Raw genomic sequence first — 26,988 nt, 5'->3', positions numbered from 1 at the left:
TGGAATATGCTGAGCACCTTCAGCAAGAGGCTGAGAGCCCTTACCTACTGTTTACTTGGCTGGGAATGAATCACCCCAAGTACTGCTCAAGTTTGTGGAAATGACAGGTTTATTGATAGAGTTAAAACACGAAATTGATGACTGCCAAACATTTAGAGTTTAGTGATTTCCTCTTACTGCGTGCACAGCTCCCTTTTGTCATACTTCCTTGGGTCTACATGCCAAAATCTTCTTGTAGGTGGCAGTTTGCTTTCAGTAGCCTCATTATGCTTTTTAGCTAAAGACAAGGGCTACATTAGTTACTCTACTACAGTGAGGATATGGATTGTCCTCTTTGCCTTTTAATTTTAGCTCCACCTTCATCAACAGTTAAAGAGGCTGAGGACAAATCTGGAGTGACAGGCTTAGAAACTGGATGTGATGAACGATTATGTAGTGTGGATTTCGGTAGTCATCTTTGGCCAACCTGCTGCAGCTCTCAGGCAGCCGTGGCGGGATAGTGGAGGAAGACGGCAGACAGAACCGAAACCTTGCTAAATGTCTGCGAAAGACTGAGCAACTCCTTTCACCACCTCTAATGCCAATTTTAGGCTTCCAGGAGGAGGAGAAGGTTGGAGGTGAGAATAGGACCAGACTGTCATGGAAAGCCCAGAGCCCTGGGTTGTCAGGGTGGTTCCTCCTGCTGCCAGACAGGTGGGAAGAAAATGCTGATGGTGGAAACAGTGATGGCTGCTGGGAACAACTACTACTACCCGCTGGTAGCTCCTGTGCCACAGGCTTTCACCTCTTTTCCAAAGCTCTTTTACACCTTTCTAGGAGCCGATGGTAGAACTGAGTCAGAAAGGCTTCTTGGAATAGTATTTCATTGAAAACTGTCTTGATCAAAGTGTCTGTAGATGTGTGTAGCTTCTCAAGAAACATCACACAAATAAAATGTTTTGCATTGACTTTCAAAGCTTACATTTGAGATTTCTGTATTTTTCTATTTGGAACACTTCAAAATACAACAGATTATGAATTATTTTCCCTTTTTACAAAATAATATTGCATTTAGAATAACTAAGAAGAGCTGTATGCTAATCTACCTCGTATTCTTTTCCGAATCAGCTTATTTCCAATTCTTGTAATGACAGAGTTGAGAACAAACTGTTCTTGTTTTCATTTGATTCTTTGTGGCATAGTGACAAACTCTTTGGTTGCAACATGAAATATTCTGCTTCCTAAAGGAAAATATTTTTAAGAAAGGAAGCCTTGTGTGTCACAGATTATAAATGGATTATATCAGGGTTTTCAGTCTTCACTGAACAATATACTTTGTACGGATTTGTCTACCTTGGTATGTATTATCTAAATCAGCAAAATCAACAGATGCTATGAGTACTTTACTATAACAGTTTAGAGTGTGAACACGAATGGGAAAACTTGCTGACAAAGTCTGTGGAGATGTTTGTGAATGACTGACACCAGCTATTGGATAGCAAGAAGAAAATGATTTGTCTGAAGTATTTTGTGGTCAAGTTATTGTGGGGCTGTGGGCTTCCTCCTGTGCATATGTGTTACATACCCTGCTTCCACATGCAGTGATATCATTTGTGTGGTATGCAACGTGGTTTAATTTGTCTTTCTGCCTTCCGTCTTAGGTGTCAAATTTGTATCACCTCGCACTTCTCTCTTTGTACACTGCACAGAACCCACCAAAATATTTATGTGAAAAATAGGCAGTAAAGATCAGGGGATAGAGTGGTGGTGTGCATTGATGTTTGTGTGCCTTATAGGTCTGTAGAGTTAAACAAATGGGGTGAAATGTTTATGGACTCGTTCAGATGTGTAACCTTAAAGATTATCACCATGTGCAAGGAAAAAACCCTTTAGTTTGACACAAAGTTACAGGATCATTTTGGCTACATCTCTGGCTTATCTCATTAAAGGGGAAAAAAAAGGAAAAAAAAACCCACAATATTCTATATTGTTTCCTTTACCCGATCTTCCTTCCTGTACCTTCCGGACAGAAAAAAAGCTATGACTTTGTACTTTTTACTTTTTCAGCATAAAGCTAACAGGAAGGTAGGACCTTTTTTCTTTTTCTTTTCTTTTTCTTTTTCTTTCTTTCTTTCTTTCTTTTTTTTTTTTTTTTTTTTTGAGTTTTGGCACTCAGTATCTGTATAAGAAATAACTTATTTGGCTGATTACTGGTTGCACTGGTAGCTGCACTGCTATTCTAGGAATTAGGTTAGATGATCATCGTTATTCCCTCTGGCCCTTAAACACTTATGGTTAATGTTACCAGAGAGTATTTTTTTCCAGCTGAAAAGCCTGAGTTCAAACCCCCTTCTTGACCAATTAGGTTACTTCTTGTACAGAGATTTGAGATCTCTTCTCATGCTATTTTCATGAAGAAATCTGACTTTTCTTCTTGCCTGGAAGGTTTTTCCTTGTTGTCTTCCAAAATAATGTGCTGCCTCAACTTCACAGCAGACAGTAATTCAGTTAAGAAGTTTGCTGACAGGGGCTTCTGGGGGCTGCCTCCATCCATGCTACAAAGAGGAACAGAAACACTAGGCTGAATTATAGGTCTCAGCATACAGTGCGTTTCTTTGCAATATGTGTTAGTTTAAGGGTTATTCATTAAAATGTGGCCTAACTCAGGGTGAAATATTAAGCCTTGGAGTTGTATAATTCAAAGCAGGCTGAAAGTGCGTGGTTTTGAACTTGTTTGGCTTCCATGATTGTGTTAATGCAGTAATATTTCTTAATTTCCTTGCTCAAGCAATGGTCATGGAAGGGGGAAGTCAGATGAGGGTGGAGTCTGAAGCATCAGTAATGGGTGGTACCAGCTCTCTTCCTTGCTGTGTCTATTTCTGCTGTTTCTGCTGTAAATCCTTTGGAATTAGGGGCTGCCATGTGGTGTAGTGTATGCACCAGAAATAGCACCATGAGCTGTCTGAAGCTGAAATGTTTTATTCTAAAATTGAATATTTCCTCTCTGCTTTTCAATGTAATTATAATAATTAACAAAGACAACACCAACTCTGCACCCTGCCTGAGAATAAAATGGGCAGACAGCATTCGAATGTAATCTTGATGTTCCTGAGAAGAGGTCTGATTACCATAGCACTGGGAGACTGAAACATGCTAGTAGCTCCATCTTTTGAAGGGGGAAACAAAACAAATCTACATCGCTCAGGTTGCGCAGAGAGGCTGTGAAGTCTCCATCCCTGGAGATATTCAAAACCTGTCTGAATAGTGTCCTGGGCAACATGCTTTAGGTGACCCTGCTTGAGCAAGAGGGTAGGACTAGATGATCTCCAGAGGTCCCTTCCAACATCAAGCATTCTGTGGGTCTGTGACCCAGCACACTGGTTAATGGAGTTGGGCTGCTGAGGATGGCTTTAATGTCATCCCTCTAGGTGAATCATGACAGGTTATCAGGGATTAATGGGCGTCCAAACTTTGAAAAAAATAAACATTCGAATTATCTTTCCTTATTTGATGTTTTAAAAGGTGAGCAATTCACAACTGATCAGTAAAGATGCACATGGAAAATTCATTGTTACTTGTATGATCCACATAGGCTATTTCACAGGAGAGACAGGACTAGGACTGGTTTGGACTGCCTAGATAAATAACATTAGTCCTACTACTAAGAAGGATCCCTGTCCTATAAATAATTCAAAAATTTACTGAGTTTCCTCTAAAAGCAAAATGAGTTTTTTATCTCAGCTTCTATTAGGAAAACATTCCACAGTCTTTCTCCTTTGCCAGCTACAGCTTCTTATTTCTAAATTGCATTTATTCATGGACAGTTTATACATGATTGTTCTTGTGCCAATGTTGTATTTTCTTGTACCTCACTCTTCTTCCTTCCTGATGCTTTTTCTCCCAATGTATTTATAGATAGAGAGAGAATCTAATTGCTCTGCATTTCACTGAGTTAAATGTGCCAAATTCCTTTAGTTCTTTTCTTAAGATCAGTTTACTGTTTTCTGATCTTCCCTTCAAACTGCCTGTTCCAGATTAGCTGACGATTTCCCATGGTGTCTCTACATTACTGAAATCCAAATGAGCTTTCATGAATTGCTCTTGTCTAAAAAACCCAGCTGTTTACTCAAAGCTATCACCTACCTTGACTCTGACAGGCCACACTTAGCCTAATTTTAGTAAAACAAGAATTTTATTGCAATTTCTCATTTACTTAATTTTTCTTTCCTTCAAAATCTGCTCTAAAGCCTTGCATATATCTGGGGCCGCACTCAAGAAGCCATAGAGGAATCCATTTCATTCTCTCTGAAAAATGATTAGTTTTATTCTTCTGAGTGTAGTTCACATGCCACTCCAGTCAGGATTCTCCAGCTTCCTACTCACTAAGTATGTTAACCTTTTTGATTCTGGCACCTTGTCTGTGATCTTTTTCTGAGCTTTATACTCCTAACCATTAGCCTTCCTGTCTGTGTTCTTCTTAAAAAAAAACCAAACAAACAAAAAAAAAAAAAAAAAAAACCAAAAAAACCCAAAAAAACAAAGGCGGACAGGGCAAATTGGTTCTAATTTTCTGGGGCAATATTCTGTCGATGTTTTGTCTTAGAAACTCTTTCCTCTCTTTGAAAATATGTGGTGGGGTACCTTCTGGTGGTCACCATTCTGATGACTTTTGCAAAATTTATCTCAGCATGATTCTGCCCTTTCCAGGTGCAGATTTCTTTGATCTCCAGATCCTATTTTGATTCTTTATTGGTTTTCTGTTCACTCCTAGTATCATTCTGGGTATGTACACTCACCCAAGTGGAGCTGCAGCCCTATCTCTGTAGGATTTCTTCCCAAGCCTGAGATGCAGACAGCACCTAGTCCTTACACTTTTGATAGCCTTAGAGGCTGACTGTCTTCACAGTTAGGTCGCTGCTGAGAACACCTTATATCTTGCCTCTCAAAGAAGGTTAGCAGCTTGGCATCATGTCAATACTAATCTTATTCAGAGTGCTCCTGGTGGCTCCAAGTCTGAGCAGAGCGAGCCCTTGTCTGCCTGCTGTGTACGTCATTTGCAGCCCTCGCTGTGAACGCAGAGACTCCTGACTGTGACGTAGTGTCTGCTTTTATAGAAAGTGGCAGAGGCCACGTCTGTGCAATTATGTCCACCCAGGATGCAGCCTACCCTTGAAATCAATTGCCACAGCATCTGCATATCAAGTAGTCCACTCAGGTGACACAGTCAAGTCAAGCAGACAGAGACACGTTCCAGCAGGCTTCTAGCGGAGCTCAGGCCTCCAAACTGAATCCTCTCTCCTTGCTGTGTAGATTGAAAGAGGCTCTTATGTGGAGGAACAACCTATGAAGTGTCCTTCTGGATGAGGGCATTTAGAGCCAGCAGGCGATGTTTGGCTTCACCCTGAGAAAAATCAGAAACATTACATAGTCAGCTGTATCAGCTGTATCTCCTGCTTCTCAGCATTATTTACGCCCCTTCAAAGTCGGACAGAATACCTTGCTTTAATAGCGTGAGTGGTCTTAGCACACGCTAATGTGAAAGCCATTTTTCCATCTACCAGCCAAGAGGACAGTATTCTTTCAATCTTGTAAAATTCTGGTCATATGCAGAGGTACTGATGAAAGGATTATTTATTATTTGTTCTCATAATTATTAACCTGAATCTGTTTTACACATTAATCTCGCTAATACTTGTGCTGGCACAACTGAAATTGGTGTGGAGTAGTGGTGTGAGGAATCAAACACACTAATTTAGGTTTGCAGCTGAAGAAAATTTACACTGCATCTTGCAGTGGCCTGTATTTTCACCAGGAAAATCCTCATGAGTAATGCATAAACTAGTATAGGATAACATTCCAGTTTTACAGTGAGTGAACAGGTATCTTCTTCTTCTTCTTTTCTTTTTTTTTTTTTTTTTTTTTTTTGATTAAGTGTAAAGTCACTATTTGGCATTATCTCCCTGCCTGCAAAATCACAGAAGAAATACTAGGGAGGAATGGGTAATATTTGCTTGTATTATGATTCAATATCAATATGTGGCTTAGACAATAGAAATATAGGTAATGGAATTTATTCAGTTTCCTGTCTGGAGGTTGTCTACTTTAACTGGACAACAAAAGGTCTGGTAAAACTCAAACAAGAACGTCTTTATGTCTTTCTAGCCAAAGTGAAGCTCTCTGTCCTTTACTCTCTGTTTGTGATATTCATAATCTCCCGCAGAGCTGTTTTTAATGTTTTACCTGAAACTCTTCATTGAAAAATAATTTGCTCTCAAAACATTTGAGGGAAACTATTTGGTTTTAACAACAATACCGCTGATAAATTTTGAACATTTCTGTTTCAAATTCATTTTTAATTTAACTTTCTGGTTTTGAGTCCCAAAGACTCACTCCCCTATCTGTTATTTTCCATGAATATCAGTGGGGTGCTGAGAAACTTCAATCCGAAATACTCTAAATCACCATCCTTCTCTGGTGTTAATCTAACTACCCCAAAGCACCACTAACCTGTGGTGTGAGGCACTGCAATGAACACGCATGCACAAATGGGCAAATCTTGAAATAAAAGGTCGTTCAGAAATCTCTTGTCTCTTTCGGATGCAGGCTCACTCTCTAAAGCCTTTCTTTTAGAATAATAAATCTAATTCTGAGATGGTTTTTATCAAGATTACTGCTGTTTGCTGTTATGTTATTGAAGCCAAATCTTTTCGTTATCAGGTGCAGGAAAAGATATAGAACTCACCTTGCTATGATAAGTGATAAGACTGAGCTGTCATGGAAAGTCAGAAAAATGACACTGTCACTTTGCTAGCGAAGAGAGAGCTGCTGCTCCTACTCAGTCACCATCTAAACTCAAGCAAACCAAACAATTTCTTTCGATAGAGTTGTGCAATGGAGGTATCACAGAATCACAGACTCACAGAATGGGTAAGGTTGGAAGGGACCTCTGGAGATCATCTAGTCCAAGGCCTCTGCTCAAGCACGATCACCTAGAGCATGTTAGACAGGGCTGCATCCAGGCAGGTTTTGAATATCTCCAGAGAAGGAGACTCCACAACCTCTCTGGGCAACCTGTGCCAGTGCTCTGTCACTCTCACAGGGAAGAAACTCCTCCTCATATTCAGGTGGAATTCAGGCAGAAGCACCTGCAACCAGCATCATCTGGGACTGACTGATCACCTCCATTTTAAAATGAAGTTATTTATCAACCTTTTTAAATTTTTTTGAGCTTGCAGTGTCCTTATTGTCCTCCTCCTTGCTCCCATTTATGCTTTTGGGAGATACAGAAGACTACATTTGACTATTCCATCACTAACAAGAGGGCAAATCTTATTGTCCAGGTGGTACAGGGATATACTCTGAGTAATAACTGTGTGATCAACTATTTTGTGTATTGTTCTAGGATTGGTAATCCTTCTGGGTTTGAGGAAAAATAAAAACAGTTTTATCCTCCAGATACTTCCAATGTTAGTTCATCTTTTCCTGGTGATGACAAGTACGGGAAGGTGCACTTGTGATTAATGTAAACAACCCAGAATAAATTGCCTATTAGTAACTGATTTATGTCATTGTTTTTTGTTAAGAAGGAAAACATGTGTAGTCATTTATAAAACATGTGGAACATTTATAGCAGTATATCTTAATATTGCAGACATCATCAGTTTTGGGAATCTCATTACATTGCCGACTTTTAACCTCATCAAGGGTCTGAAAAGGTCATCGGCTTCATCGCTCACCTTTTCCCACAAGCACAATAAGACAAACTTTCACCACAATTTGAAAGGGGTAAATGCTAAAATGTAGTGCAGGATGCTGGTTTAGGATGATGAAATGGGATTTCAGATTGGTAAAGCTAAAAGTAGCCCAGGAGTAACAGGATGATTTCAAGAAAGGCTGTACGATGGAGTTCAGATTGGGGGCACTGTGCCCAAAGCAGACACAAAAGCTGGGACAGAAGTGTGCATGCCTGCAACCATCTGAATACTTCTTCCTCATTTCCAGCAGACTTTGTATTTGTATCTCGAAGTAGGAAAAAAAAATCTAAAAGAAGCAGCCAGACAACTATAGGATTTTATTTTCCCAGTAAAAATTGCACACCTAAGCATGTCAGCTTAGTGCAATAATCAAACTTTAATAATAAGTCTAGCTTAAAGCAATATGGAGTAAAATGTTGTTAATGCCTACATACCGAGTAGTCTCCTGTTACGCTGCCGTGGTATTCTTCCTTGTCTTCATATTGCATTGTTGTAATTTGGAAATATTTAGACTGTGCGGATAGCCCAAGCAGGGCATTTTTGTCTTTTAGTACTGCATAGAATTGTAAGGAAAATATAAAGGTTTTTTAAGAATAATTCTTTCTTGTGCTAGCTCTTGAAGAAACCAGGAGCAATGGCATTAAGTCAGAGCTCCTACAGGGATGTTAGGGCCCATCAGTGCTCTCCAGGGCTAGCACTGGCCAGGAGAGCCATGATCTTATCCACTATTTTGTCCTTAGTAAGGATTTTATTCTTTCACTCATGAAAACGGTGGTGAAGGGGGACTGGGACACGCTTGTTTCTCTGTTTTGACTGAGATCCTACTTTCAAACTTTCCAGAGAAACCCACAAGTGTAACTTGAGTGGATGAAACTGTTGATATTTTTGTTTTCTATCTTCCTCTGTGTAACATAGCGATTGCCTGCTGATGGCGAATAACTGGAATATAATCAGCCTAGACTTGATTTATGTTAGTGTGCACATTTTTGCCATATAATGTTCTCGGTATGGAATAGAAGAATGACAATCACTACATATAAATTGAATTTTCCTGGGTATGAGGCTAGCATGTTTGGTTTCTTTCCATAGGAGCTTCCCCTTTCTTTATTCTGTATTGAATTCTATGACCTCACTACCTTTTTCTATAGATATTTCTCTTTTTTTCCCCCCTCTTACAGAAAGCCAAGAGCTTTTCACAGCCTTTCCTAATTAGTCACATGTCAGACTCTGAGTCCACTCAGCCTGTTGTAAAATAGGAAGTGCTTTATTAAAATCATCTGAATTCTACTTCATTTAAAATTACCATGAATGTTTCCAGCAGAAAAGGCTCTATATGTGACAGCTCTGCCGCCTCTGTTTGAGTCTGGACACCTAGGACGTGTCATCCCAGATTTTTAGATGGGATCAAGTGGTCATCTGTGTAATGTAATTCTTAATTCTTTCTGTTCAGGTACTACCAGATAAGAGTTGGACTGAAAATCCCATCCAGGATTCCCCATAGACTGTTTGCGACGATTGCAGGACAGACAGGTAAGGAGGTCCCTGAGAGATGTAGCATGGTTGGAGATGGGGAGAGGAATAGTTGGAGTGTGTGTGTGTAGTGTGGGGAATACCAGGATGGACCCTGGAAGTGGAATTTAAATTGTCCTTCCGTTTTTGGAAATTGGTACCGTAAAAGCAATGGAAATGCTCACAGGTTATCTGCAAATAATTTCTCTTACATGTGACTTTCCTTACTGACACTGAAAGGTGGAGTTGGTTTACTCTTCTGAGTGATTTCAGAATGGAAATTGTTTCAATGTTAATTACAGCTTGTAGAGGATATTTTTTCACTATAAGAGTTCTTTTTAGTGAACATTGCTCGTGGAGGAAGAAAAAGAAGAGAGCGCAATATTAATGAGCTAGGTACTTGGATATTTCATTTTTTGAGAATTTTTTTTTCATTTTTACTTTTTGCATTTGAAATATTTCAATTCATCATTTTGGGTGCATTCAAATTTTTGTTTCTTTGAATAAAAATGATTTTTCCATCTGATTTTTTTTTGGTTAACAAAGGTATAAAATACAAAAAAATCATCTGAGCAAAAAAATCACAAATTCAATATCTAAGTAAAAATTCAGTTTGTGGGAAAAGGAAGTAAGTCTAAGGATCTTTCACGTGTTCCAGGTTCAGGAACCCCTTTAATGTGAAAAATCCTCAAGAGGCTAAGAAAACTATTTTTTCATCCTATTCCAGTTTAAATCACCTTTGACATACCCCCGAATTCCCTGACCTGCTGGAATTCCATTATTTTCTGGAAATGTCTTCAATTGCTGGTAATTTCTGGCACAGACAGTCTAGGACTATTAAAATACTCTCAGTATGAAGAGACCTTGAAGTTTACTTTCTAAAAAAAAATAAATAAGTAAAATAAAAAATAAAGTAAATAAATAATAAAAACATGTTCCAACCCTATTCCGCCCTGGAAAAACAAATTATTATTCAAGGAACAGACTCAGATATTTTCTTTATTTGCTTTTTATCCAGATCAGTGTTGCCTTCTTTCTAACACTTCTTCATGCCTTCAAAGAAGACATTTTTTTGGTCTGGATGTCCTGTCTCCCTTCACCTCTTCTTGCAGTGATCCCCTCGAAACCGTGAGCAGGAGAGAGGCGAAGCCGGCCGAGTGGCTGCAGGATTAGCAGCTGACTTGCCTAGTGCTAATGCAATCCAGGCAGATGTCTAATAGCTTTATAGGGCTAACATCAAGACAGGGAGTACTTAAGCTGTTAAGGCTTTAAACAGTTTTTTCCTTGGCTATCTTTGCAAGTACTTCCTAACTGATTTCATAGGCCCGTGAGCGAGCATCATTTAATGGCACTGAACATAAAGCCAGTCTGCAATGTTCTTTCTGTTCTCGTGCCACTGATTTCTGTTAATTTGGGGAGAGATGGGGCAGGGAATAATTAAACTGCTCTGTATGTTTTAATAAGACACTCCTATCAAGGCAGTGTTGTTAACAAAACCAACGTGTTATAGAACAGTGAATTATCTCCCACCTCACCAAAACAATGACTACAAAACGTGTAGGATTCTTGAGTTTGGTTAAAAGAGATATTTGTAATCTTTTCCTTAAAGGGTTGTTATCATCATTCAGAACTAAAAAGTTTCATTTTTAAAAAATAGTTATATTAATTTATACGGTACAATTTGTACACTACAGTACAATTTGTACACAAATGCAATAATAAAATATATAAAGCATGTAAATTCATAAATAAGGAGTAGTGGTTCTCTTACAGTGCACATGGCTTTTTATTTTTATTAAATTTTACAGGACTCACAGTAAAACCGTGGGAACTGATGACATTAATGACGTTCAGTTTGCTTCCCATAAGGTGTTTTCAGCCGCAGAAGCAGAAAAGCTTAATTTTTGAGAATTCATCACAGGGGAAGCTAAAACTAGGATCAGGCATTCCCGTGGTATTTGCCAGCCACGTCTGAATGATGAGGACTCCATGCATGGGCAGGACAGATAGGCTATGCAGGGAGCCCTGCCAACCTAGGAAAAGAATGGGATATGAGCCATATCCCAGTCGAAGCAGGAGGAAGCTGTACTGGGGACCAGTAGCCTCTGCAGTTTGATTAACTAGGTCACAGGAGCTGCAGACTAGTGTGTGTTGACTCATGCAATATGAACTTAAATAAACCATGTAGTGTGTATAAATATGCCTACATAAGTAAATGTATATGCATATGCATATGTATATGATATGTTTATGTATATACATAGATAATTTTTATGAATAGTTGTAAACATTATTTGTTTTGATGGTTTCCTTAAAGATAAGAAGAGACTGGTGGTTGGGTGAGCTCCTTCAGCAGGGAAAAGGAAGGTGAGAAAGAGGCTGGTTACACAGAGCCTCTCCCATTCTTTAGCCCCGGAGGCATTTAGCGTCCTGTGTTTGAGCAGACATCACGGCTGATGGAGCCTGCTTCTGGCTTCAAAGAACAATTATACTCTTCGCTCTTCTTGCACAGCTCACAGCGGCACGTTCTTCATCAGTCTCAGCATCGACTCCACAGGGCTGAGCTAACACGGATGTAGCTTAAAGTCAAACTCTAGAAGTGTTTTTCTGAGTGGATGTATGAGACTCTTGTTTCTGGTGCTCTTCTGCAGCATGACTGGTTAAAATCGTGGTGTGGTGATGTCCACCTGGGGCATGCAGTGAGCTGAATCTGCTGGACTGAAGCGCAAACAGCCAAAGGAGACAGGAACATGAATGCACCATCTCATGATAGCATATCTGTATAATCAGCTCCTTGGCTGAGTTACTTGACTGAGATGCTAAATGTCTTCCATAAGCTTTTAGGCTATTGTATAAATTCAGGGGTAAGGATTTTTAGGACTTGTGAATATGCAGTCATCTTATTCAGTGATTTTCAGACTATAGACATGATGAAAGGCTGTGGGAGCTTATCTTCAAAGCACACATTTGAAGCCTTTTTATTCAAGAATTGGCCCATAAGCAAAGATCTTGGGTCAAAACTATGGGAGAAATAAATCTGGTCTAAAATATTTAGAACTAGCTGCATTAATTTGGTTTCCTGCACCACCTAAACCAAAGTCCGCTCAATTGTTACCATAGTTTATGTTCCAAAAATGTGCAAATTTGAGAGGGTTAAATCTCAAAACCAAAATTTCTGTAAAGGTGCAACATAACGTCTAGTATCTGGCATCAGCAGGAGGCCCTTAGTATCTCAGACCAGGAGAATGGCATTGGTGAAGATTACTTAAGGAAGATAGCATCTGTGGGGTAACTCTGAGGAGTATTATTACCTAGGTAGAAATCTTATATTGAATTATGCTGATGAAGTTACCAGTGAGGCCAAAGCTTGGTGAAAGTACAATTTTGAACTTCCTCTTCAGTGCATTGCAGTAGTATGTACACCAGCTGGAGTTATTACTTTTTGGAGGGAGAATCATCCCTTATTAGTCAAATTTGCCATCAGGTTCCATTATAAGTTCTGTTTTTAGACCTGCTATGTCTCATTCTCATTCTCACTGCAACTTTGGATAGCAGCTTGTCTGGTTAGCTTAAAGGTTGGGGAAAAATTTTGATAAACCTTCAGGAAAGACTTTTTTGCGTAGCATATAACTAAAGAAATGACTTCGGACTTTTGATTTGTGTCCATTTTTTTTCCTTTCTTTTATCTGAAATTGATTTTCAAAACTTTTCAAATAAACAAATATTTTTGAAAGGTTGGTCTAAAAATCTAATTGTACCTTATAGGAAGTAATTAAGAAGAATTATTACCTGCCAGTCTATTCTTTATTAGATTGTACCAGTGTTGCACCTAATTTTAGTCAGTTAAATTGGGTTATTGCTTAAGAGTGCTGAAAGCCAAAGAATATTAGGCTTTTTTTTTCATCCATCTGATGTAAGGTTGAGGGAATGAGATGCAATATTTGTACCAGACAAGTGAAAAAAGAAAGTAGCTATGACTGCCATTGCACATTAACTGTTTTGATTGGTGATATAGAGGTGTTTCCTGTATACATAATTTGATGTTTTCTCATGAAATTGAATATCTGACATTATGTGATGGGAAAAAATTAGCATGATTTAAATTGAGATTTACAAAAAGTAATGCAGAAGAGGATATCTGAGAATGAAGAACACTGCTTTAATGTGTGCCTGCATCTTGCTGCACCAGCTTATGCTCATCCACAGTGAATACTTGCAAGTTATATTACCTTCTCTATAAATTAAATTTTGAATCAGCACAAGTTATTTTGATTCTATGATGGCCTAGTACCTAAGTCCTAGATTGAAGGATCAGTTATCTTTCTGATATGTTCCCTAAGTAGCTTGTTGCTTTTATACCTGTTTTTAATAGATAGTTAGTGAGCGTAAGCTCTCTATTGCTTAGAATCCCAAAGAAGTTCCCAGTGAAGGAATTTTACTTTGATACTTAAAGAAAATCTTTTCTTGTAAACTACTTCTTAATGCAGTCAAAACAAGTATTTGCAGTTTGTTGCTCATTAGAGCAAGAAGAAACATACCAAGAATTGTGGAACAGTTTGAAATTGCAGTCATTAGTTTCAATAACTTTTTGAAAGGTAATTTCTGCCTCCATTAAGTGAAGATAAGCTTACTGCTTTTGAGACATGAGAAAAGCAGGGGGAGGGTTTCATGTGTTAGCAAATAGATGGATTTGTTTTCAAGGGCTATTAAAGTAATCTGAAAAATAAACATGTATTTTTAGAGGTAAAATGAAGTATTCCTGATAAATAAATACGAATTATACCTAGAAGGGGCCTTACTGTGAGAGTATTGTGAGTATTGAGGATGAGTTGTTCTCAAAGTGCTCATTACCTGCAAGACCACAAGAGATGGTCAGAAATGTTGAGAATTGGCAGTAACTGGAATTAATCCCCACGATCTTCCAAGAAGCAAAGAGGAAAGTTAACTTGAACACAGAAAAAAGATGAAAAGGAAAAAGTCAAAGATATCCTCAACTGATGTGCTGTTTTTGTGTGCACATCTCATTTCTCTTCAAGTCCAGATCTTTTGTAACAGGCCAAGGACTAAAGCTGAAAAGGCTTGTTTGTGACTAGGAGATTTTCATAGCAGATACTGAAAAATATCATAACAGCATTCCAACCAAAATTGACACACAGCAGACAAAAATGGATCACGTTGCTGTTATGTGAGGAGAAGGCTGGAACTGGGAAAGACCTGAAAGCATCAGAGAAGGTCACGGGTCTCTTCCCCAGGCAGTGAGTTTTAGACCCAAAATTTCATCAAGAGTGGCCACCTGAAGGTCTAGTAGGAATGAAATCCACTTGCAAAGACCCAATATGGTATTTCTGCTGCCTGAGGCTAACAATAACCTTCAGTTTTGTGGTTAACCTTGGACCTTGCCTGTCTAATGTAAAGTATAACCTTGCAACTCCTTTAACATCCACCACTGCCCTAAACATTACACAACCTCAGCAGACAACTAGCACCCAGGTAACTGTTTACTCCTATGCTGCACTGGCGAAAAAGTGTCTACCTGCTCCAGGGTAGAAGTCTGTTGGCATCAGTGAAGACAGATGTGGAAGCAGAAAATAATACCTTTAAGTGTTTTCAACTTTTTGGCGTTGTGATGTCCTATGCTTTACCTGGGGAATTTTGTCAGCTGAATTAATGTTTGGAATATGTAGAGTGTCAGCTGCACAGTAAGGTGACACAGCAAATGAATATTCGCTCACCTTAGTTCATCAAAGCTAGACCTGCTCTCAGAAATATATTCTCTAATGGTAGAAGGCTACCAGGGAATTGGCAAAGAGTTTAGAAATAGTAATGAAGCACTGCAAAAAGGATAGATTTTGTTTGTTTTAACAAAACATTAAGTATTAAAGAAAGCAAAGACAAAACTTTCAGCTGATACTAAGTGGGTCAGCCATTCCATCAGCTCACGTTTCAGCATGTCTGAAAAATGAATCTTGATTTATAGAGCAGTACAGCGATAAGAGATTGCATTTCATTTATATTAGGACCTTTCATACAAGGAAATTAATAGGATATCTTGCTTTTTATCTTCACTGGATCTATGTATGTGTAGAGAGGCAGTTTTATGTAATTCTTTCTATGAGGCTAATTGGAAATGTCAAAAGGCAAGGTTAAGATAAAGGATTCACATCTTCAAAATGTGCATCTTTAATCAAAAGTCATACTGAGAGAGAAAACATTCTGAAATTTTTGATCAAGCGATTTAAAAATCATGTTGTCTCTTATAAAATAATCTAAATATAGCATCTGCATTTATTCTAAATATAAAATATGCTAAATATAATATTTCAAAACTAAAACAAGTCTTTTCAAATATTTAAATAGCAAAATGATTATGCATTGAAAGTGCTTGTGGCTGAGAAATGTTGTCTTGGCACTTTCAAATTCAGCTTATTTAGCACAGTTGTAAAAATGGAGGTTCTCAACTCAATACACATTGCTAAATGTGCCAGGTTCAACCCTGTGTTTATTTTTTTGTAGATTTTATATATGGCCTTGTACAACTAAATATATGTTTCCCCAAAGTCTTCAGAACCAGATTTTCTAAAGTCAATAGTAATTTGGATTTTTTTCAGTCTTTATTTTTTTCCATCCTGAAATTCCAATGTTTTGGTAGAACGGGACTTCTGAAACTGAGATGTCAAGTGGGTAAAATAAGTAGCTCATCAGAGCTAAATATCTGCAGTAAAATCTCATGTATATCTTCTTCAGCAGGTGTCAAAAAAGATGAGTTGCATTAAAAAATGAATAGCTTGCAAAAAATCTTGAAAATTTTATCAGTTAACACCAGTTAACTGGTAAGTAAGTAACTGATATTAACTGAACAAATTAGCAAATGGCAATTTTATATAAATTACAGTGGGGGAAAAAAAAAAAAAAAAAAAAAAAAAAAACAACGTAGCTGGACTCCTATGCAGGAAACAGCCCTGTTCCACCAGCAAAGCTCCTTTGAGGCTGTCAACAAAGCTAAAACCAGAATGGGTTTGGCTTAGCAGTTCATAGGAACTGTAAGTTCCCATGAGCTGCAAGTACCTGAGAGGATGGTGTGGCAAAGTTAGTGGTAAGTTTAAATGGTATATTGTCTTTCTAGAGAAATAATTGAATGAATGGAAAGTATGTCTTGCATCTCTTGACTTCAGCGTGAATTTGGGACAGTATCTCCTTTAGTTGGTAGCTCTACCATCCTCATATTTCCTCTAGATAGAACATATGAGCAGGAATGTACTTATACTGGCTTATATTGACTAAATCTCACTGAGCATCTAAATTGAAAGACTCTGGCTCTAAATCATTAGTAAGCTTGTCTAATATTTTGGTGGTTGCATAGACCCACAACTAAAGTAAATCTCCTGAAATATTTAAATGGGAAAATTATGATACATTGGAAGTCCTTGTTACCAAAAGTCTTGTCTTTGCACTTTTAAATGCTTTAAAGCTTTTCCATTGTCCTTCACAATTAAGCAGAGATTAGTACAAAAATGCAACTTATTAATACTCTGCACACCTGTACTATGAAGACTTATAACCATAACCTTTTGAATGCTCCACTACTCAGTTTAAGTAGTATTGTTTTCAGAAACTGATCAAAAAATAGTATTTTCTGATACTGACTTTTAATGCCTTTATGCCTTTGAAAAGACAGGTTAGGGCCTAAAAAGCAAATTTCCAATTTTTGGTTAACATCTTCCAGCCTCTGAGTAAAAGGACTGCAATGTCACGCAGGTCGTCCAGGTGGGATGTGATTCAGACAAATGAGGTATATCTGGACTGGGTTACAACTACTCAGAGTTCTGCCTGTGCACCAGCTCTGCAAAGAGTCATGCATACAGATACTGTGTTGCACTGGGAGGTAAAGATGGAGTCTTGGATGGATTGGGAATGAGGTGAGGTTTTTGAACCAGTTTAGGGATGTGTTAAGAGAGTAGTGCAGGTGTGGATAATGGTTTTGTTCCTGGTTTGGGGAGGTGCCCATCTGAGATAAAAGCTGAAAGATACAGGAGCTTTAAATTCCTGGCTGAACTCTTGGCTCTTCTTCCCTCCTTTGACACGTTGTGATGTTTTCTGACACAATTGACGCTGACATTAATTTTCATGTCCATGGCATTAGAAAACCTTTGCTTGGGGTTATTCTAGCCATGATTAAAGAAAATAACTAAAATTTCAAAGAAGTGCATGGAGATTACAAGCATTTCTAAGCCTTTCTTTGAACTCAGATACTTTTTGATGTGGGATCATATGGCAGTGCTCTGCTGGAGAACTTTTGCAGATGTGCCATGAGGAGTGATGGCTTCTTGGGAGTACAGGCCTTCAGTATTTTTTGCATAGTTAGAGGTTGCCCTAAAACATCACCTTGCATAAATATGAGCGCATCTTTGTCATATGTACAGTGAATAGCTCGATAGGGTCTTCCAGTGGTATCACCCAAAGGGATGAAGTAGTGTATGCGGAGTCTTGAGGAACTGGCTTTGTGGTACTACTGCTGGCAGGTCTTCCTTCACCTCTTTGCCTCATCCCTCACCTCTTTGCCTCATTTTACACATCTGCTCAGCAGAGGTGGTGATGCTGATCTCCATAAAAAATCTTGAGATCCACTCTTTCCAGTTGCAGATAATGGTGGTTGTTCATGGAGGAGTATGTCTTGTATTACTTCTATATTTTAAGTTTTCTTTTTTCCTTTTTTTTTTTTTCCACTAAGTTTTCTGCAGTATCGGTAAACTATTGTTTTGTAATGATGTGTTAGATTGTATTCTGAGGGCAGGGGATAAATCATCTGTAACCTGAACTGTGACTAAGAGAGAGAAGCAGCCCTGCGAATCAGTGACTAAGGGTAAGAATCATCTTACCTAACTGCTGATACCTATATTATGAATATCTCCACCTCAGCTAATCAGCTAGGCTTCCTTTTTAGTCAGAGGAGAAAAATAGGTAATTTGAGGGAATAATTCACTGTATCTATTTTAAGATGACTTGAATCACACATATTTCTTGCCATTTACTATATATATATGTAAAAAAAAAAGCTGCAGGAACTTCTGCAGAGAACGGTATTTCCTTTGTGTTTTGTACAAGACCTGGCACAAAAACACTATGATTGCAGTTTGCATCTTCATGTGTGCATGCAAATTAGGCAAGTAGTAATAAAAAACAGAAAAGGTGACACAGTCAACAAGGAGCGCAAATGGCATCCATGCCAATCCCAGCAAATAATCAAAGATAATGGCTTGATTCAGGATTTTGCATAACGTTTCAGCATGGTTTCTCCATTTATAAAAAGAAAAAAAAAAGAGATGACTCTATTGTGAGAACAACTTTCTTTTTCTCTTTTTTGGATTCTGCCACTAACAGAAAAAAAAAAAAAAGCTTAAATCTTCTATATAACTAGTCCTAAAGATTTCAGCAGGATTTATCCATTAAAAATATTCATGTGGCTTCCCTGTGAAACAGTTAAGCACCAAGCTAATGATCTAAAAGATGCATTCACATTTTCCTTCCAGAATGACACAATTTATTTATTGAGAATGAAATTGTATAAGTGATGTAGTTTGTTTATTTTTATTTTGCAAACTTAAAATTATGCCTATATTTTCATGTAAATTTAATAGAGGGACAAAAAATATACTAGGAAATAGAAATCAGGCTTGAATCTGGGTGAAATAGGAATTGAATTTGCGGTTCAGCAAAGCATTCCATGTGATTAGCAGTTCTCCAGGTCATTGCTCAGTGATCAGTAGCTCTGAAGGTTAACGTTATATATTAGATGTGGCCATAAATTAGAAAAACGAGAGAATTTTCTGGGCATTCAAGCATTACACATGGGACTTGCAGAAGTATTTGCTTAATTTACAGTTCCAGCCAAGGAATGCTGGTTGGTTTAATTTCTCATTGATAATGCTGCAATGAAAAACCTGGTGGCCTACAGATTCAAGCACAGGCAACAGGACACGCTGTATGTCCTTGTCTCTGTCTTGTCTCTAAAATGATGATACCGCTTCAAAGATGCCATCATACATAAAACTTTGCAACTTTCCAACTATCTAAGATAAATAATGGGAATCCAAATAGCTAGAAGGTGACTCAAAAGCTTCAGTCAGCAGAAAAGTTATGTCCCAGGTAAGACAACAATGACACGAGAGACAAATGTTCTGCTGGATTTCTTTGTGGTTTCTTTTATGTCCAGAAACGACCATTTTTATAGCTCCTCTGATACTCTCTGAACCCAAGTCATAAAATTTCAGCCACTGTTTTGTGCACAAAGAGCAGTTCTGGTGTTTGAACTATAGCATATCTTTGTCGAAGGATGTTGAATGCTAATTTCTAAGAGTTTTTTTTTTTTTTTTTTTTTTTTTTTTTTCAAATTTCCACTTGAAAGAAAGGTCAGTCTTCTTTCTATGAATAACTTTTTATACTAAAAATGAGTGGCACATCCATTGCCTTTTTAGTGACTGTAATCAGAGAGATTTGAGCACTTGATGTGTCCTTCTACTGTATTTTTTGTTAGTCTTCACCTTTCCTGTGTTCACCTTATTTCTGAAAGAAGCCAAGAAAATCAGATTCAGGGAATTCAGGGAAATGTTATGACTGGCATGAACAAAGAGTATAGATTTTAATGTAACTATTTCAATTTTCCTTTTTCAGCTGTGTTATTTACCTAGTAAGTATGAGAAGAAATAAATGAGTAAATAAATTGATCCATTAAAGCATAAGCTCTTTGGCTGGCCTGAGACTGTACTCTAAGAGCCTACATTTGATTTTGATGTGTAAGCTGTGCAGAAGAGCTATGTGCGATGGTAAAAAAACTCTCTCTGGAGTCAAAGCACTTTCTTACTGATGAAGTACTCCAAGGACTGCATGTAAATAGGAAGTAAATATGAGCGTTCAACTTGCTATGTCTTTCTGTATCAGAGAAGAAAATAATAAAGTCAGTTTCCAGCCACTATGGACCATAACTTTTCTACCTTAGTACTGAAGACTATAACTTTTGAGAAATCTAATTTACAAGAATATTTTATAAATAGCATGAATGATGTGTCAGGGCTAAAGAAATGCACATTTTGAAAAAGCATATTACTGAAGGATGATATAGTAACTTCTTTTTCTTCTTAGAACAAGAAAGGAAAAATAATATAAATTACCTGAAAGGCAGCAGATGTTAATATCAAAAGTTGACATAAAACAGCAAAAAATATTCTATGAAATAAACATACAATCCCTTAAGAATACAGCTAAAGCTTTCTCAATATACTAGAAAAAACAGTCGTGAAAGTCCATCCTTCATACAGTTATTCACTTCAGTGAAAATTTTTCTAGGATTTATTGCTTTTATAAAGAAATTCCATTGAAAGTGTCATGTAGAGAAGATTCTTCTGTTACTGTTATTTCGCTTAATTAAAAATAAAAATAAAATTAAAAAAAAAAAAAAAAAAAAGGAAAGTATGGAAAATATGGATAGTAACCAATGAACCAGACTTTAAAGTAGGGATTACCAGAAACAAAAGCTCAGGGCAGAGCCTAACTGAGGTAAAAAACATTAAGTGTTTGTAACAGTGGGTTTTGTTGATGTTATAAGTAAGTGTTCCTGTGTGACATGATAACTGGAGGATTTGAGGACCCAGGAGGACTTACTAGTCCATTCCTATGATTGCTGGGCTCTTTTTTTCCCAGACCTGATCTTGAATGAGTCATCCTCCCTCTGTTTTAGCTTCCACACGTGTGCAATGAGGTTAATTGTACCTGTATCATGAGGGTATTGTGAGACTTAATTAAGAGCTTTGAGATGCTTGGATGTGTGACAGTGTAGGAAGGCAGAGAATTATTTATGGTCTTGAAATGTTTGGTTATGGTATGTTTGGTTAATATACTGGTTCCAAAGAGGGAAGTGTTTGACCTACTATTTCTGCCATGTACTGCGTAATGAGTTGCAATAAGAACAGTAGTCTTGGAGTCTGTTAATGTAATTAGAACTGCTGACTCCTTTCTAGGTGGGAGGTTTTTGAATGAGGCTCATGTCCTAAATGGATGTGTGCTTTAATATCATCATAGCTGCTGTATCATGTCCAAAAGTAGAGGATAATTCTGCTCCCCAACCTCCACACATTAACCTGCCTGAAATAATTAATATTCATTTGGAAAATCTGAAACAGTGGATCACCAACCTCTGTTTTTTATGATCTGAATTCAGCCACTGTTCCTATGGTATCATCAGTCCATACTTCTTCACAGCCAGAAGAAAGGGTTTGGTAAAGGGTATTGGTCCCAACAGCTCCAGCATAGAGTAAAAGGATGTAGTAGTGCTGTGCAAACTATTTCTGTGTATACATCTAGCACCTGTCCTTATATGCAAAGGAAAATATAACTTCAGACACCAGTCAAAATCATCATCAATTTACCTGAACTCCAGCGTGGGAGATTCCTCTCATCAGTGTCTGTTGCCTTGGTGGTATATGATGAACACCTGCATCTAGGGCCGTGAAGGTAGTGACCCTCCATACCCATCAAATACTGGAGTAGAAGGGACTCTGTGGATGCATGACATGTTGAGAATATCAAATAGGGACCAGCTGAGACAAGTGTATAGTTAAGGACTACTCAAACAGAAGGTGATTTAAGCTAAAAACAGCAAAAAGCAATTTTTTTCCTTTCCTGCTTTTGCATCCCTTCTGATCATTGCCTAGGTAGCATAATATATGCAGCCAGCTACTTCCTCGGTGGAAGTTTTCTCTTTAATGCCTTCTTCACCTTAGGGCTGCTTTCAGGCAGATGACGTATTTCTGGGCAATGTTCTGACAGTTTCTGAAAAACTTAAGCTAGGTGCCTGTCATGTATATGGAGATGGAGAAAGATGCTTATTTAAATGTTCAGAGGATATAGAGAAAATCAGTTAAAAATAGAAAGAAAAATAACTATTTCATTTTAAATAGCTCAAAAACGTTAATCAATAATTTCTGGTATTTGCTCATTAACAACTAGAAGTTTTGGCACTTTTGTGTGGCACTTTCCATCTGCACATCTCTGCATGCCTTATTGTTGTGAGTTAACTCAGCTTTACAGCCAAGTGCTTGCAAAGTAAACAAGGGTTTACGTCTGCATAGTGCAGCATGAAACCATAATGAAGATCTCTAGTCTAGCTTTGACCCAGTACATTTGTGTGACCTAGTACAGAACTTAAAAGAGCTTATGTCCTGAGAGCTGTGTACTTGTGCTGGATTTTTCTGCCTCAGCAAATTCTGCATTATTTATCCTACATCTTGTTCTGAAGGTAGTTTGTTCGGCATCATCTTAAGGCTATTTGCGCTGTGCTGTGTTGTGCAGTTGTTATTCTCATTTTTTCAGAGGAACACACTGAGCCAATTGCTCAAATCCAGAAGCAGATCAGCAACAGAACCAGGAATAGAGCAGGAGTTGGGACTAGAGCTGCACAAAATTTCCATACTGCGTAAGTCTGCCAGACTTGTTTGGCAGATTGGCTCGTATTCGCAGAAAAGAGCTTCAAAGCTCCACACAGATGCAGGTCAAAAAAATTCTTGTTTTTTTCCTGCAAGCAGTCCCAGGAAATGGAAAACAGTATAATTGGAGATCAAGTATCATTCATGGAAATAATGGAATATACTGAGTTAGGCTTTTTACACAATTCTATCTGAACTTTCTCTCTGCCCATTGAATATTAAGAGATTTACATCTGTGGTTGTGCGATGGTCAAGGTTAAGACCCTGTGCAAGGCCAGCCTACTGCTGTGTGAATAGCTCCAGCCATGGTAATTAATCTAATCTCACTATTTCCTGGATTTCTGTTTATGTCCATGAATCTGTTGTCTCTCATCTTACCCATCGACTGGAGACGCTTTACAACAGCCAATATCACTCAAGGCATTTGCTTTGAGTTTAGCATATGCATCTACAGTTTCTAATCTACAATTTCTACTATAGCCCTGGTAGATTTGAATCATCCCTTGCCTCCCTACTTGTGCGTAATAACATTGGACTTCACTCCACACACTCAGGAGGAGGAGGAGGAAAGGGAGTTCCTCCCATAATTTTAGCAATAACTAACTTGATCAATCTTAGAGTTAAATAGAATAGCCTAAGATGATGCAAGTTTTCTTGACAAGTAATGCTGAAAGGAGTTCATTTCACATGGACAAATTTTATGTTACAGTGAGTTTCTCCTATTAGGTGTTGATTTCTCTCCACTGACTACAAAATATCAACTTAAACTAGTTGCCTGCCTCTTCTCTGACTAAAACGGAACATGACAGATCCTGCACAAGATATCTTACTCAAGGCCATTGTGCAACTTAATGGTAACATGGACATGATGTGGGTTTAGGGACCTTTATCAGTAGTCTTTGATCTAAGAAGTATATAGAAATTAGGGTTAAGACAGTCACCATGCAACCTACTGAGAAATATCAAGGTTTGGTTTACCTCTTTTTAAGCTGTGGGAAGTAGTAGGTTAATTATAATCAATCACTAGTAAAGTAGGAATTAAATTTATGGGGAATCAAAAATCTCTTCTTGTCCAAAACACATTAATGATCTCTGTGGTAATAGACATGTTAACACTTGATTGAAAATACACTCATCAGAGCCCAGAGCCTCAAGGTTTGCATTAGAAGAGATTACAAAAGACCTCTGGGAGGATTCAAGGAATTAACATGCACTGTCATGCTAGTGTTGCACGCAGGAAACAGAAGCAGAGTTTTGGATTTCTATAATGAATTTCTTTGTTTTGTGGGTTATAATAAGGAGGCTGTTTTTTTGTGATTTGGGTATTAAATTTTAATAAAACCAAATTAAATTGCAAAGTATTGTACCTTCTGATTTCCAGTAATAGAAGTTTCTACAATAGTAGAGAAAAGGGAAGAGAACAGGGAGTCTAGACTGATGTTGACCTGTGAGACCTAGCTTCTGTTTCTCACTCTGCAACAGGCTTCCTCTCTGGTGTTAAGCAAGCCACTTAGATTCAGATCTTCAAAGTCACTTAAGAGCCTGATTTCCATTGGCTTAGACTGGGTACTTCTGAGGAGATCATAGAATCATAGAATCTATAGGTTGGAAGGGACCTTTGGAGATCATCTAGTCCTGTGCCTCAGGTTCCCAACAGTAAAGTGGGTATGAATAGTATCTGCTCTCAGTGTTGCAAGTGATAAATAAAGAAGTGAAGAACTCATACTGGATGGATGTGGTGACAGACATAAAAATGTTCATATGATCAAGCACTTCTGTGCGATTCAAACAACGTGGAAGACTTTTGTGCCATATCAACTTGATTTAATTCAGATTGCTGCTCACTGTTTACATTGCACAGTGCCGGCTTTTGGCAGCAGTTTACTGTGACAGGAAATTTAGTGACAGCACATAATTAAGTAAACACTGAGCAATATCAGATGGAGATCCTTTTCATCCATTTACTGCTGTCCTTTGGGATAAAAAGGGAAGTCCCTAAAATGTACTTTTTTTTTTTTTTTTTTTCAGTTTGGGTAGCCAGTTCTTTCCCTAGACTGAAAGGAAAGTTACGTAATATTGTTTGTCTTTTTAATCACAAGTGAAAAGGAACCAAGGGGAGTTATCTGGAACCTCACCTTCGTTTACATAATTGCTATGTGGCATGGGAAAATGGCTTGTGCAAGGAGGACTCAGGCTTTTAATGACGATCACCTTCAGAAGAGAGCATGGTCCCTGGGACTGTGCTCAGTTGTAGGAGGTAGGCAGTCTGAAGGGACATATTTCACAGTAGCTAGCCACCTAAAGAAAGCACAAGCAAATGGAATTGAATTTGGTGCTTGCCTTTGTCAGTGAGGTTGCTTGCCTGGTGACTGCAAACATTTCTCTAAGAATTAACTATGCCTCCATGGGAATTACTCCCAGGGCTCACAGTTCATAATTCAGAAAAAACCGTATTCTCTTTGGCCCCAAAACATGTAGTGAAGGCAACTTCTTTTGATATCTCTCCAGTCTCTGCAATGGATTAGCCAACATAGGTCAGATGAACCTGAGTAGTATCCTTGATTTAAAGGATGAGAAGGTTAAGATGAACAAGTAAAAAATTAAAATATAGGTAAAAGGTGTGAAAAAGTTAAAATATAGGTAAAAGGTGTGACTAGATCAGTTAAAAAAAGTGTCTTCTTTTTCATCTGGTTATCAGGACTTCTTGTTTTGTGATAACCAGAGTGCAAGGAAGATCTCAATATATGGCCATTGCTGATTAATGTGAAGGGAAAAGCCATCCTCAGCTCTGAAAAGGTCAGCAGTCTAAAGAAAGAGCCTTAATCTTAGAAGATTATAGCAGGGTGGAAACAAAAGGCATTATGCTTTAAAGTTTGGAGGGCTGAGTTGAAAACCATCTCCTTTTCTGAGAGTTCCCAGAAATGACCCAATTGTAAAAAAAAAAAAAAAAAAAAAAAAAGACATTGTTCTAATACAAGAATAGTACTGCTGCACTTAAAAAAGAGCTGCCATTCCAGAGGTGCTGACCCTGCTTTAGAAGAAATTTTGCTTGAATTTGGCACACTTACACTTCCTTTTTGATGTACAGATTATCTTCTGAAAAAAAAAAATCTGAGGTCATATTATAACTATACAGGAAAACTGGTTGAATTTGAGTAAGGCTGGCAAGAAAAATGTAGAAGTTAACACACTGTCAACAAGATACTAAAGAAATATTTACCAAGTGTTGGTGTTAATGTCCTTTAAATTATTCATTTGTTTGTATAAATTAAGATTCAGTCAGTTTCTCAGATCTAGTTCTAGCTGACTTGGACACAGTTCCTGCAGGAGCCATTCCTGAAGAGCACGTTCCTGCCTTTACCCTTTGCAGAACCTTAGTAGCAATAAAAATTCCAAAGAAAAAGACAGCCTTTTTTTATTATTTATTTCTGTGCTAATTTACGTAACTGTCCACTTTTCCAAAAGTCTTGAGCTTCCAGCAAACACCTCTGGCTACCCAAATGTCAGTTGGCTGCAAAGTACTTCAGAGAATCAAGCTACTTTGTATTTGCCCAGATTTGGAAAAAAAATAGAAGTTTTAGTGAAGAAATGTGTATTAATGCCCCACCTTTTGGAATATGGGACAGGATTTTAATCCAATCACATATGACATTGGTCTATCAGAGATAAAATCCTTGATCAATCTGGAACAGGAGTTTCTGGCTTCAGGTCCAATGGTGAGGACATTGGATTAACAATTATGCCATGGTTTTACTTCACCCTTCTCACCTGTGCGTTTTTCATAATAAAAAAAAGTAGGAGCACAACCTCTCCACAAAGTACAAGTTAAATACATATTTGACTATATATCTTCTACTTCAAGCTGATTTTGTTAAGAGGTTTGTGCAAAACCTACCACTTTATCTTTTCAAAGATAAATTTATTCCAGCTGTGACCGGGATTAAGCGATTGGCCCACAAACTGATAAAGAGTGGCACTATGATGGGATTCATGAATAGCTATCTGGAGAAGTTACAGCTACTGTTTTTTTGATTGACATCTTAAACCTCTTTGCTTCTGTTTGCTTATTCAAGCCTATCTGTCCAGATAGAAGTGTGATTTGAAATGTAAAGTAGACTTGTGCTAGACAGTGCAAGAGGAAGGTACCTGGTTCAGTGTGCAGAAGAAAATTAGAGAAGCCACAGAGAAAGAGCAGTGTGATACGGAAAGGGAATCACTGAACAGCATTTGTCATTCCCAAAGTGTTTGGCAAGAGAGGTTATAACAGCTAA

The 26,988-nt window shown here is 37.9% G+C and overlaps 1 protein-coding gene across 1 annotated transcript in view; it reads left to right on the top strand.

Moving 5' to 3' along the window:
- FAM135B (family with sequence similarity 135 member B) overlaps positions 1–26,988 on the top strand; it is a 138,798-nt gene that overhangs the window by 19,885 nt on the left and 91,925 nt on the right. Inside the window, exon 2 of the mRNA XM_062568434.1 lies at positions 9,184–9,263. Coding sequence (XP_062424418.1) covers positions 9,184–9,263 — 80 coding nt within the window. The remainder of the gene's footprint in view (positions 1–9,183; positions 9,264–26,988) is intronic.

The sequence above is a fragment of the Rhea pennata genome, chromosome 2 (assembly GCF_028389875.1).
Source record: "Rhea pennata isolate bPtePen1 chromosome 2, bPtePen1.pri, whole genome shotgun sequence".
NCBI lineage: Eukaryota > Metazoa > Chordata > Aves > Rheiformes > Rheidae > Rhea > Rhea pennata.
This window is presented reverse-complemented; position numbering and strand designations above follow the sequence as displayed.